We start from the raw sequence: 14,020 nt of genomic DNA, 5'->3' as shown, positions 1-14,020 counted from the left end.
AGGGGTGGAAGGGGGACGAGACACTGGGGGTAGGGGAGGAGGAGAAAGGGGACAGACGGCCTTCCAGAATTCAACCACAGGCCCTCGGGCCCGAATGAATCTGAAGGGTGAGGGCAGAGGCCATGAAGGTGGGGGAAAAGGGCAGGCAAGGAGATCGAGTCCCCCAGTAATCCTAATAATGACAGCTACGATGCACAAGGGGCATGCCAGCCACCCGGAAACTGCTTTAGTCACACCAGCTCCCCTCTCGCAAGGCGGGAAGGAAGTCACTCGTGTCACCATAAAGGAGGCAGCTGAGGTTTGGAAAGCTAAGACAGCTGTCCCCAGGCACGCAGAGAGTCAGAGGTCCACCTGGGCCTTGCACCTGAGTCTCCAGCTCACCTTGTACTGGCCCCGCACTGGCAGCGGGCTTGGGGATGGGCAGGGAGGCAGGGAAGGAGGAGGGCATAAGCCAGAGGCCGGGAGGAGGCTGTGGGCCGGGAGCTGCAGCGGGGCTCCCCACTCCCATACGCCCAGCCTGCGTCCCCCAGAATCAGACCGGGTCCAGCTGCTCCCACTGGGATGGGATGTGACAAGTAACACTGGGATGACAGCTATGATGTTGTTTAATACCAATTAATGGCCTCACACAGGGCCTGCTGTCTGCTCATTTAATTAAGTGTGTGCATGACAAATACACAGGGATTCAGGATGCTGCCTCCTGCACGTCGGCAAATGGGCAGCCGAGCCAGCCCGTCTCCCGGGCCTCCTCCCTCTGACCTCTTGGCAAGGTGGCCAGGCCAGCTGGGGCTACCCTGGAGCCCTCCTGCTACTGACGACCAACAACTTCCTCTGCAGAGGGGGGCTGCCTCTTTGGTAAAAGAGCGGGCCATCACAACAGCAACAACCAGCCTCTCTTGCCAGAATGTGGGGCTTCCTCTGAGCCCCATGTGCAACTCCCCCCCCCCCCCCCGCCTTAAAACTCTGTACAAGACAGGGCAGGTGCTTCTGGAGGTATCCAGGTCACCGGCCTGGCTTGACCAGCCCTCCCCTCCCCCACCTAGGTGTTGGCCCACGACACACAGGACAGTGGGCGGCTGGTCCAGCCCCTCCCGCGGGCACTTCAGGGCCAGGCTGCCGCCCACCCCCATGGAGGGGGGTTGATCTGGAAATCCTTTCTCCATCCCAGCCCCGACCTGAAGCATCAAACTCTGAGACTCTTGCCACTGGGCACCTGTGCCCTGCAGGTCGAGGCGGCCGTGGCCCCAGGCCCTAGCTGACCCCTCGGGCTGGGGCAGCCATAGGCCCCCGGCAAGGCCAGAGTGACCTGTCTTCCTTCCCAACAGCAGACATCACCGCTGCCTAGCAACCAGGCCGGCTCAGCAGCATTCAATTTAACAAGGTGTTTGCTGAAAGGGCCGGCGGTGGGGAGGGGGCTGTCTGCACCGGGCACCTCCAGGGCTGCTGAGACGACCAAACGGCCAGCTGAGGGGAGGGGAATAGGCTCGGGGTGTTTTCCATATCCCCTGGAGGAGTTCCTCGGGGATTTTTCTGAGGACATCTTAGCCGCCAGGGGCAGTGGTTTGCAAGGGGCGGCGGGACCCCCGTCCCGGCTCAGCAGTTCTTCCCACCGGCTAAGAGCGGTGGGTGTCCACGGAGACGCTGGCTCTTACGGGAGCATGGTGTCACCCCTGAACTTTTCAGGCCCCGGGGAACCCCCAATGAAGTGCCTCGTCCCTCGGCACAAGAGGCCCGGCCATCACCAGAGGCAGGGCCGGCCTCCCCCACCAGCTGCCCTCGCTGCCACCCAGTGGGAGGAAATGCGATAATGGATAAGTACAGAATGTGCACGGCCGGCAGGCAGCCGGAGAGGGCCGGTGTGGGACAGAGGCACCCGCACCCCACCAGCCCAGCCGGCCTACGGGGAACGGCCCTCCCTCGCGAAGGCTGGGAAAGAGTCGGAAAATAGATTTTTGTTTTTCCACCGTGTGCCGAGTATTTATAGACCAGGCCGCAGCGGGAGTTTCCATCCGGGTCACCCGGAGAGAACTGGACCAAGAGCTTCTCTGCGCCCAACCTGGAGCATTTCTAGGTTGGGTCAACCTGCCTGTAAAAGACGCCTGGACTGGAGGCTGGGCTGGGCCCGGAGCTCGGGGGACGGGCGGGGGGGAGCTGAGGGACAGGAACGACGTACGGCCCTCCAGGCAGGTGCTGAGCCCTGGCACAGCCAGGGCAGGATCGATGCAAATCGATATGAATGGATGACGCCGCCTGTGACGGAGGTGATGGAGCCTGGGCTGGAAATAGGACGGTCGTCTCTGCCACGCCTGCAGCTAATTGGGCTCATTTCTCACCCTGGGCAGCTTAGCCCTGCCTGGGCCCTGGTGGCATCTTCATCAGTTTAGCCGGAGCTTGGATGATTTGCCCCCACCCCTCGGCTCAGAGGGGTCCCCTCTGGATGTCCCCGAGAACACCCGCACTCGGGATCCAACTGGCACCGTGTGCCAACACTTATCCAGCTCTCCGGGGAAGAATCTGGCTGACCTTGATGTGGAAGCCCACTCAGGAGCTAGTGGGCCCAGGGATCCCCCACAACCGCCCTGTCTCCCCGGTGCTGAGGGGCTGCCCGAGACCCAGGACCTTCCACCCCAAGTCCCCCAGCCTGGCCTGATGGGCACTTTCTGCGAGACCTCCCCAGCCACCATGGCTCAAGCCAGGCAGCCGACTCCTCCCGGAACCAGACTGCTGTGGGCAGGGGGTTACCTCCGCCTGGAAGCCCTCCACCAGAATGGCGACGAGCAGATTAAAGAGCACGTAGTTGCCGAAGGTCATGAGGGCAATGAAATAAAGAGCAGCCCAGGACGACGTGGAGGCCATTCCATTGTAGAGTACCTTGTTCCAGTCCTCCTGGGTCAGGATCTGTGGGCAGAGGCTGGGGGTCAGGGCCTTCACCGGGGGTGCCCCGCCCCGCCCTCCCCCCTCCCCCCTCCCCCCCACCGTCCACCCCTGCCTGGTTACCCTGGCACCTGAAAGACGGTGACGATGGCCCAGAGCAGGGAGTCAAAATTCTTCCGGTCCGGCAGCGTGTCCCCGTCCCGCTCAGATGCAAATTTGCAGCCGAAGAGATGCATGCCCAGGATGCTGAAGACACAGGAGCCGGGAGATGGGGGGCAGGGGCGGGGGCACCCCCTGCCCCTCAGGCCCTCCTCCCAGCCGGCGCGGAGGCCGCCCCTGCCCTCACCTGAAGATGAAGATGAAGAGCATGAGCAGCATGCAGAAGGTGGCCACGTTGTCCATGGTCTTCATGAGCACCACCAGCTGTCGCTGCAGCGCCGGCAGGAAGCGCACCAGCTTCAGCACCCGCATCAGGCGGAAGGTCCTCAGCACCGACAGGCCACCCCCCTGCTGGCCCACGATCTCCCACACGCTGCAAGGAGGGCGGGGAGCCTGAGCCCCTGCGCGCTCGCCCTCCCGCCACCCCTCCCTCTGAGAGGGCCTGGAAAAGCCGGCCCGGCGCCAGGGCGCGGGGCACAGGCGGGAACCTCCGAGACGGGTGTAGGTGACAGCTCTGGCCCTCTCCACGCCCTCCTCTCTCCAGGCCGGAGATCACCTCCTGGCAGCGGACAACCCTCTCCCACATTCCGGCCCATGCAACAGCGTCAAGTTAGGGAATATTTGCTTTGTTCCCTTCTAATGAAATCTAAAGCTGGTTCCAAAAAGCAATAAGGCAGTTCTCCTGGCCCCAGGCCTAGGGGGACGGAGCACTTTCCCAGGGTCTGGGAAACCCTAAAGCAAGTCGAGGGTGTCTGAGATGGTTTCCAAGCACTTTGCTGGCCGGGCCTCACACCCCCTTCAGCTCCTCTGCAAAGCCAGCTGCCCAGTCCTCACTCGCCCCGGGGCCCTCATGGGCTCAAGGGCAAGAAGCAGAAGTGGGGAGAGGAGACTGCACAGCGGGTCACCCCCCCCCCCACCCTGCACTGCGGAAGTGGCAGGGCCTGCGGGGGTCAGTGGGGCCTGACTCCAGACCCCTCCAGCCCAGAGGAACAGGCTGCCTGGCTTCTCATCCAAGCCACCCCACAGGCATTCCTCAGGCGACAGGCAGTGGAGGGGCCGCCATACCTGATGACGACGATGACGCCATCGAAGATGTTGTAGGGGTTCTTGATGTAGCCAAAGGGACCGTACACGAGCAGCTTCAGCAGCATCTCCAGGGCAAAGAGGCTGGTGAAGACGATGTTGCTGATTTCCAGGGCGTTGGTGAGCTCCTCGGGCTGGAGGGCAGGGTGGGGTATGAAGCAGCCGAGGCTCACCCCTGAGCCCCTCACCCCTGCCGTCCCTAGCGGAGGCCACCGGCAGAGAAGCAGCAGGAATAGCAAGGCGGGGGGTAGGCAGGGCGGGGGGTGGGCAGTGGTGATGCTGGACGGACTCTCCAGAGGAGGGCTCACCCCCAAACGGCCCATGAGGAAATGCACTCGGGGGCAGCTGCCACGCCAAATCTCAGCCCCAGGTCTCAGAGCCTGGGACCGCAGGCTCGCGGGAAGCCTGTATAATAGGTTCTGCCCACCGCCTGCGAGGAGGTCCGAGACCCTTCTTGTCCTGTGCTGCCCGGTCAGCTCAGCAGGCCGTGGCCAGCGGCGCAGTGAGGCTGGCCAATGTCACAGGGCGACTGCCAAGGCCTCACACGCATACCCAGACACACAGCCACACGCAAAGTCACACATGCTCTACAATTACTCTGTGGATTTGGCAGCCTTCTCCCGGACAACTGTTGGCTAATGTTGCTTTCTTCCAGACACAGGCACACACGGCACACCCCCGCACACCGTGCACACAAACACACGAACGAGCACGTGCACGCGCACGTACGCCTGCAGGCACACGCAAACGTGCTGGTGGGCAGAAAGGAGGTGACCGAGCAGGTTGTCGCAGACGAGGAGGACCTGGGGCTGCCCCCCGAGACTGCGATGCCCGGGTTCATTGCCAGCCCATCCTGTCCACTCGCTGTGTGACCTTCAGCAAGATTTTCAACCTCTCTGGCCAAATGTAAAACACTGGCGGTAATCACTTTTATGCTTCCAGCCAGGGTCCGGGATTGGGATCGAGGACCCATCCTAGAGAGGTCGTCAGAAAATAATGAAAAACGTCTGCCACTCCAGCTCACTCGTCGCCTCCCTCCCTCCCTTCCGTCAAAATTAAGCATCTACTGTATGCCTAGCAATACATCAGGTATGAAAGGAGCCGCAAAAACATGCCGACTATTCTCCCTGCCTCCCGGGAGCCCAGAGTCTCTCTGGAAACAGGTCGTACACAAAACAGCTGAGTAACCACAAGAGGCCTTAGATACTTAGATGCCAAAATAAATTATCCCGACGGTAAATCCAAGAGTCCAGGGAAGAGACGGTGAGGGAGGAACTAAGGCTGGGAAAGCCTTAGTCAGGAAGCAGCGTTTGCAATGAGCTCTGAAGGGTAAGGTCTCTCCAGGGAAAGGGGCGCGGAAGGCGTCACAGGGCGAAGCACGAGGAATGAACCGTGTTTGGGGAGAAAGAGAGCGGCAGGGCTGAGCTGAGGGCTGGAGATGCAGGGTGAGGTATGATTGGCTCAGTGGAGCTCAATGCCTACCTAATGGGGTGTCTTGATCGCCCCAAAGCCTTCGTTTCAAAACAGCTCAAGAAGTTTCAGTTAAAATAAACAACCAGATGAAGCTCTCAGTCCATCAGACACCTCCCCCTGTTTACCCAGCTGCCTCCTCTGGCTGGCTGCCCAGGTAGGTCACCCAAGTACGGAAGCAGGCCTGGGCACCCACCAAATGTATCCTGACGGCCTGACTTTGTGTGGCCAGCCTGGGTAGGGGGTGGGGAGACCTGGAAGGAAGGGCCTTCTGGCTAGCAGGTGAGGGGTGTTTGGGGGTCAACAGCTACTCAGGAGGAGAGAAGCTCTCGGCCTGTGCACGGATTCTTTCCGAAGGCAGGCCGGGGGGGCCGGGCCAGGGTCAGCAGGCAGGGCCAAGAGCCAGCCGTCCAGAGAGTAGGTGGCTGGTACAGGGCCGGTGTGGCAAGGAGCCCATTGGTCCAGTAGATCCCGAGCAAGTCCTTGCTCCCCAGACGGCAAATGGGGGCAGGAAAGGACACTGCCACCTGACCTAGTGAATGGGGTCACAGAGAGACAGGATCTTGGGCCCCTCCAGCATTAGCATAGTGCAGGTGGTGGGGAAGGGGTCATTGTCAGGACAGGTAAAGCTCGGGGCTCAGATCCCTCCTGACTAAGTGGATCCCCTCTCGGCATCCCGAGTCCAGTCTGCCAGGGACCAGGCTCAGTGAGCCTGCCTCCCTGTCACTCTGCCACCTGCCCAGCTGTCCAGCTGGATTGCATAAAGGTGATGGGCACAGGTGCAATGCCTTGAGGGTTCCCAGGCTCACCCTGCGTCTCACCTCATGCTATCCACATAACTGCCCTGGCACCCTCACTTCAGATAAGAGCCGAAAGGTCAAGAGATGGTGAATGACGGGTTCAAAATCACGGGGCAGGGAGAATCAGGGAGTGGGACCCAATCCCATTTCATTCGGATTCTGATAACACGAGGCAGCAGTCAGGGACCAAACCCACCACAGGTGACAGAAAGGCGCCCGTGAATCCAGACACACTGAATTCATAACACGCCTTCTAAAGTCTACAAAACCATATTTCACATGAACTTAATGTATGAATAAAGAACACACTGATTCGAAGGCACAGCTGAGGTACAGCTTACAATGGGTGAATTTTATGGCATATACACGATACCTCAAAAAACGCTGCCAAAAATAAAAATTAATAAACCTTTTTTTTAAAAAAAAGTGGCTGAAAGCACAGTAGCTTTTGGCCTCTTGCATCGACTCCATTAGTGAATCTTAAAAGTACGACCAGCACGGGGCATGTGGAGGGGGGTATTTCCAGAATTCCCTGATGTCATTCAAGGTGGGGTGCAATGGTCTATACCCGACGGCTCATGGCTCGTGGACACCTGCACACCGGCCAAGAGCCTCACTGGAAAGGTGGTACAGGGCTCCCCTGAGGTCCTGGTTGAGGGGGGCAGGCAGCAAAGGCTGGACCCCCCCACCCCCTCCTCATGCCTCCAGGCAGCTGGACAGGAACAGCAGGTGAAAAGGAAAAGCGGGCACTGTCCCTCAGCCTGCCCTCTCTCTCCTGGGCAGTCTCACGGCACACACCCCCGGGCAATGCCTATTTGCTCCCAGGGCCCCAGAATCCCCCCGTGATCCATGGGAAAAGGCACTCCTCCCCAGACAGGTCAGCCCAAGTTACTAAATCGGAGGCTGGGAACGTTCTGCAAACACAGGCAGGACGCAGGACGAGGATACAGAGACACAATCTTAGCAACACGGTGGCCCCAGGGACCAGAGCCGTGATCACAGCCACTGCAGCTGCAAAGGGGCGGGGAGGGAGCCAACTTCTGCCAGTATCTCCCCGGGGCAGTGCGCTGGCTACCCCGTCCCTCCCAGGGTTTCATTTCCTCCCTGCCTCCTTAGATAGCCGGGGAAACTGAGGCTCCAAGAGGTGTGGTGACTTGGTGGAGGTCACACCGCTGGCTCAGGAAGGCCCCCCCCCCACCAGGTGGGCACCAGCCCCCCTCCCAACTCTCTACTGCTGCCGGGAAGTCCTTTCTCAGGTCTCAATCCTCCCTCAAGACGGCAAGGCCCAGCGGGGGGCTGCAGTGAGTTGAGGCCAGGCAGCCTCTCCCACACAGGGGCCCCGGGCTCTTCTTTGGGAAGATGCTAACTGCAAACGCCCCACCTCCTAACACTTCCCCTCCCCTCAGCCTGTCCCCTTGGAGCAAGTATAGCCCCCCCCCCCCACAAGCTCCCCGATACTTCTCGGCACCAGGACTCCCCTGAAAGCACCAGGACTCACCTCCATCAGCCAACCCTTAACGGGCCCACAGCGTGCAGAACACTGGTGATCAAAACATGGGGTGGAACCAGAGTGTGGGAGGCCGGCCAACCCTGAGACTTTCTGCCTGTGTGACCTTGGGCAGGTCCCTTAGCCCCTCTGATCCCCAGTGGCCTTCGCCGTTAAACAGGGTAGCATCACCTCATGGCAGAACTGCTCTGCAGAACAGAGGCGCTAAAGACCATGAAAACACCCGGCCCAGAGCCACACTCAGGCGGCCCCGCGGGCACTGACGGTAGACGCGGGCTTCACACACGGCAGGACGGAATGCCTGCAAGGCCGCACGAAGCCCCATGCTGGGGGCAGACACCAGGAGCACTCCGGGAGCTCAAGCCCAGCTGAAGCCGGGGAGGAAGGGGCGGAAGGAGAACCCCATGGAGGGCACCCCCAGCAGAGGGTTGCAGGAGCAAAGATGCAGAGGAAGGAATGCATGGGGACAGGGACAGAGAATCAAGTGCTTCTCCGGGGTCAGAGCGGGGGAGGGGTCCGTGGAGGACACGGCTGCAAGGCTGGCAGGGCCCAGGCAGGATGGCCTTGAACTCTGTCCCACCACTGGGGCTGGACTCGCCTCTGCCCGCGATGCTGCCACTGGGGCTTCTGGGGGGAGGAAAGAGATGTGCAGAGTGGTGTATTAAGAAGATTAATCTGGCTGTGGTGGTGGCAGCATGCTGACGGCTTGGAGAGACAGAGAGATGGAGACCAATTAGGGGGATGCTGCAGAGACCCAGGCAGGAGGCCCAGGAGCGGCTCCGGCACACGGGGACGGCGAGAGGAGTGGGTGAGCCGGGAGACAGCTGGGCAGAGGCTCATACGAGTCACCCCAGACCTGCCCCAGCGCCACCCCACCCCCATCTCCTCCGCTCCCAACAGCTCCACTGACCTGAAATCTCTGCTCCTTGGTTCACTTCTCCTCTGCTTTTGACAGTCCTGCCCGCTGCACCCCCTCCCCCGACCCAGGATGGGGGAATCCAGACAGGCCACAGCGATGGGGCAAGGGTCACTGGCATCTCTTGCCTCCTCCTCCTCCAAGGAGGGGTGTGGGAAGTCAGGAGCCACCTGGATGGCAGGTGGTTTCAAGCAAAGCCCACAGGCTTCACCATATCGATCACCACCTTGCTCTTCTCAGACCTCCGGGAGCTCTCCAGCTTGGAACTTCGCCTCTCTGGGCCAATCCCCTTGCGGCCCCTCATGCCCACTGGGCCCACTGCTGGGTGTCACTGTGCCCCAGAACCCCGTATCCAGGGGTGGCTCCAGCCCCTCCCCACAATCTCCTACCAGCACCCGGAAGTCACCTCCAGGAAACACACCAGCAAAGCAGGCACACGGCACTCACAGTGTGCTCCCAGCTGGGACACAGCCAAGCCAAAGCCCCTGAGACTCCAGATTCTGGAGCTGGGGCCCCTGCCCCTCACCTGCCAGGACACCCTCTCAGCCTGGAGCCCGGGGCGGACCATTTCAAGGCTGCCTTCCTGCCGCAGACCTCAGAGCGCCCCTGCCGGGCCGGCCCCAGTCCAGGTAAGACCCCACCCCCTCCGCTTCTGCTGCGGCCATCGAATTGTTGAGCGGTACTGTCACGAGCCTGTGCTGACTGGACAGGGCAATGCCAGCTGGGGGCCTCACGGCAGCTCTGTACCTTCCCTCACCCTCCTCTGCTGCTGGGGCTCCGTCTCTCCCCACCTAGAGCTGTTCCAAACCTTCTCCCTCTCCTCGCTCCGCCTCGTCCCCACTCCCAGCCTGGCCTCTTCCCGCCCCCCCCCCCGCCCCAGGCTCCGCTCCCCTCCCCACAAACAGCTCTGTGACGCACAGCACAGCCGACTCTTCTCTCCTCCCCTCCTCCACCTGCACCTGCACCTCCCTCCACACACACCCCACATCCCCAGGGCCCTGTTCACGTATCCCCTGTTCCCTCACTCCCCCAGTCTCCTTTCCTGGGCTCAGAGAAGAAACCCCTATGTGAGTGCAGGCCTAGTCCCCCCAAACCCCAGCTCTGTCTAGACTCTCTTCCAAGTCCCTCTCTCAGGGGATGCCAGGACAGCACCAGAGCCTGCCGTCGGCCCCACCTGCCAGCGCCTGTGCCCCCTCCTGCCCTCCTAGGGCTCCTCTCCCGTCCCCTTTCTCTGCTCAGAGTTCAGTCAGAACCCACTCCCTCCTCTTGCCCCCCAGCTCCCGACTCCCACCACCGCAGCCCCCTCCCACCCGGCTGTCACTGGGGTGTGGACGACACTAAACAATCTCCCTCCAAGCCCTTGGCTCCTCACCCAGAGAGCCAACCTGCCTGATAGCGTTCCCGGGATGGCCGGCCTCCAGCTCAAATGCAGCGCTCCAAAACAAACCCTCCCACCCCCTCCATCAAACCTGCCCCTTCCCGGACGGCCAGCTCCATCACCCTCCAGAATTCTGTCTTGGCGCCTGGGAGTTATCTAGGATTCCTGTGGGCCCTCATCCCTCCAGCAGCAGGTGCCGGCCCCCGCCCCCTTGTCCTTTCCACCACCACCATACTTGGGGCCCTCGCTGCCTCTGGTCTGAAGGACAGAAATAGCCTCTGGGCCTCTCCCTCGACCCAGCCCGCACCCACTGGAATCTCTGGCTTCCTTCAACACAGCTGGGCTCACATCACTCCTGCTCAGACACCTCGGTGGGGGTGGGGGTGGGGGTGGGAGGCAACATGACTGTCCTCCGAGCATCCCACGCCACCCTGTGCTCCTCCAGGTTAGGTTGCCGGATTTCCCCTTAATCCTTCCATCGAGGCCTCTCTGCACCAATCCCGCCTAGCTTTCAAGGACCCCTCTCAACAGCCACCTCTTTTGTGAAGCCCTTCCAAGCCCCCAACTGGGTGTGAGCATCTCTCCTCTGTCCCCAGAAGCCTCCCTTACGACATTTGGCATAATCGTCCACGAAGCAGAACTTTTTGGCTAGAACCTAAATTTCTCCGGTGCTTCTGGTGCTTCTGGCTCTGTCCCCCGCCCCCTGCCATTCTGTCATCCTATTCTGGCATGCTGTGCACAGGAGGAGGTGTTTGCTGAGCCGCAGGAGCCTATAGGACCAGAGGACGCCTGAAGGAATGTGAACACCCCGTTAGCCAGCCATCTCCAAAACAGCACCCATTCCCCACCCTCCCCACATCTGGAGAGACTTTGGAAATCTGGGGCCAGGACGGCTCTAAAAGGATCATTCCCCTCCCCCCCCCCCCCCCCCCCCCCCAACGCCGGTTCTGCTTGGCTCAGCCTCAGCTCCTGAGACAGGGCTCCTCTGTCTGGAGGCCAAGAACTGCTAGAAGGCCCAAGGGATAGACTTGGGGTGGGAGGTGTCCATAAACCCTTGTCCTCGAAGGCCACATGTGGGGTGTCCCTGCATGTGTGTATTTTCTGGGGAGAGAGTCCCCAGTTTTCAGCAGAATCCCAAAGGAGTCTGTGAATCCCTTCAAAGTTAAGACCTGCCACATCTGGATTTCCACCACCCCTCCACCCCAATCCACCCCCAACTTCCCTTGCCTTGAACAGCTGACCTCACTCACTTATAAATAGAAACCCTCCCTGGACATGTATCTAGAGTGACAGGATGGGTCCAGAGTCTGAGCGATGAACAGAATCGTCACCTGCCCTGTCCTCTGCTGGCCCGAAAGGCAGTCTACTCTGGACCCTGCCTCTCTCTCGTTGGCAGCCCAGAGACCCACTGGGCCACATGCCCCTCCCCCACCTCTCTCTGTTGTCCCTCCTCTAGAATGTGAAGTTAACCTCTGCCCTCAGCACTCCGGAGCTAGGAAAGGGGTGATTAGGAAGCTCCTATGTCCCCAAGACCCCCTCCCCGCACCACCCCCACTCCTCCTGGAGCAGCTTGGCCCCAGGGCAGACGCCGGCAGAGACAGACTCTCTTCTGAGCTCCAGCAGCCTGCTAGGTACGCCCCAGGATGGCCCACGGATGCCTTGTACGCAACGTCCTGCAGCCCCAATCTGCTCAAGGCCCAGTGTTCCCACCCTAAGCAGAAACCTGGGTCTTGTCCTTGCTGTGTCCTCCCCCCAAATCTCCAATTGGTGTCGAGTCCTGCAGATTCAGCCACCTGCCAGCTGTCCCCGGCCCTCTTCCCTCCACTTCCAAGGACAGAGATGTATGAACCATTTGGACCACTGCAGTAGCCCTCTCCTTGGCCGCCCTGCTTCCTGTCTCCCCTCCTTGGCTCCACAGAATGTCTATTGATAGAGCACAAACCTGCTCATATCACTGACCCGCTTAAAACATTTTTGGGGAACCTATCACCTTCAGGAAAAAACTCCTTCCTATCCCTCTCAGGACCTGGCCCTGAATTTTTTTCCAAACTGGTCTCTTGTCACTTGTCCATCCCGGCCCCCAGCCTGTGCCCCACTCATTCTGAACTCCTCACAAATCTCTCAGTTTTGGTGTTTGGTGCCTCTGACCCCTCCCCCCATCTTGTGCCCTACCCCCCCCCCCCTTTTGCTGGCTACACCTCGCTCTTCCTGCAGACTCTGCTCCCAGATCACATCCTGCGCAGGGCTCTCCCTGAATCCCTTCCCTGGTCTGGATCCCAGACTACTCCCCACGTCTGTCTCTGAGCACGTACTGCATCAAGTAAATATGACTGTTCACTTGCCGATGACCTCTCTGAGAGGAAGAACGCAGTGTCCTAGGCCCAGTGTGTGTACGTCTCTTCCCGACCCCACAGTCAGTGACATCATGCTGCTAGCTTGACATGGGTCATGGTGACAGCATTTACACCATGGTAATTGGTGAACGCTATAAACACCACAAACCAAGATGTTTTTCCCCAACTCTGATGCACAGGAAATGTGTGTGGGAGGGAGGAAGGAAGGAAGGAAGGAAGGAAGGAAGGAAGGAAAGAAGGATGGCTGGATGGATGGAAGGAGATGGGGAGGGATGGAAGGAGGGATGGAGGGATGGGTGAAGGATGGATGGATGGCTGGATGGAAGGAGAGGGGGAGGGATGGAAGGAGAGAGGGCGGGATGGATAATTCACAATAAGTTCCTTGCTCCATATTCTGCTGTCTCATGGATGGGGCACACGCATGCTTGTCCTCCATCAGGTGACACTTCTGTCCTCAAGTCACATTCTTGCTCCCTTCTCAGTGTCCCGTGTCCTTGTCCTCCTCACTAGTCCCTCTGGGAGAAACAGTCCTGCGGGTCTCACCAGCCAGTGGGTGAAGGGGTGGGGGAAGCAGGAGGCCATGGACAGCGTGGGGCCTACCTTGGGTTGGGTATGACAAAATGGGGGCTTCCTCTGTTGGTAGAGAGGGGCAGGAGGGCATCACCATCCCTGGCAGGAATACTGAGTAGGGGGTAAGGTAGGTGACAGTGGGAGAGGACAGGCCTGGGGAGGGCAGTAGCCATGGGCGGGGAAGAGGGCTGGGCCCCTCGCTGAGGATCCCCAATACCGGGATCCTCTCCTGACCAATACCAGGGTCCATGGACATGGTCGCCTCGTTCAGGGTGCTGCAGGGAGACCACGAGCCACTGTGGCTCCTCTGCCCTGTTGCCACGTCCCCTCAGTGCCCCCCCAACTTTGTTCCTCACCTGGTTCCCCTCTCCCTGTCTGGGAGGCTCCATTTGAGCCTGTGTCCCGAGCCCTGCAACCCCTCTCCGCATCTCTGTCTCTGTCACCCTGATGTCTCTGTGCCTCCATCTGTCTGTCTCGTCCCCGAGTGTCCATCGCCCCCTCCGTAGCTCTGTCCCTCTTGTCCCTGCGTCTCCGTCCTCCCATCTTCGTGCCTGCCTCTCTCCCCCCAGGTCTTCGTCTTGCTCTCTGGGACCCCCTCTCCCGGTCTCCGTCTCCCTCTGAGTCTCTGTCTCTCTGCCCCCGCATCTCCTCACCCCCCTCCCGGCCCCCCTCCGCCTGCTCAGGCTCCAAGGCGCAGATGGCGGGACGTTCACGCCGCAGTGCCTGCAAGCACAGGGCCATGGCTGCTTCTGGGACTTCTTCCCCGGCCCCTGAGGCTGCAGAGAGCAGTCAGTCATCTGCCAGGCCTGCTGGGGACTCCCACTCACCCCTGTGGGGCCCGCGCAGCGACCAGGTACTGAGACAGACCCCTCCCGGGAGCAGACTCTGCGCCACCACCAGGGGGGGACC

The 14,020-nt window shown here is 60.6% G+C and overlaps 1 protein-coding gene across 23 annotated transcripts in view; it reads right to left on the bottom strand.

The window, feature by feature from the left end:
• The window catches only part of CACNA1G (calcium voltage-gated channel subunit alpha1 G), a 61,636-nt gene that overhangs the window by 28,480 nt on the left and 19,136 nt on the right, over positions 1 to 14,020 (bottom strand). For all 23 annotated transcript variants that reach the window (XM_058705120.1, XM_058705112.1, XM_058705115.1 and 20 more), the window contains 4 exons: positions 4,099 to 4,250; positions 3,221 to 3,406; positions 3,006 to 3,120; positions 2,743 to 2,898 (listed from right to left, as the gene is read on the bottom strand). In XM_058705120.1, the coding sequence (XP_058561103.1) occupies positions 2,743 to 2,898; positions 3,006 to 3,120; positions 3,221 to 3,406; positions 4,099 to 4,250 (609 nt within the window). The remainder of the gene's footprint in view (positions 1 to 2,742; positions 2,899 to 3,005; positions 3,121 to 3,220; positions 3,407 to 4,098; positions 4,251 to 14,020) is intronic.

Source organism: Neofelis nebulosa, chromosome 16 (genome assembly GCF_028018385.1).
Source record: "Neofelis nebulosa isolate mNeoNeb1 chromosome 16, mNeoNeb1.pri, whole genome shotgun sequence".
NCBI lineage: Eukaryota > Metazoa > Chordata > Mammalia > Carnivora > Felidae > Neofelis > Neofelis nebulosa.
Note: the sequence above shows the minus strand (reverse complement) of the source record. Positions and strands in the feature narration are given on the sequence as shown.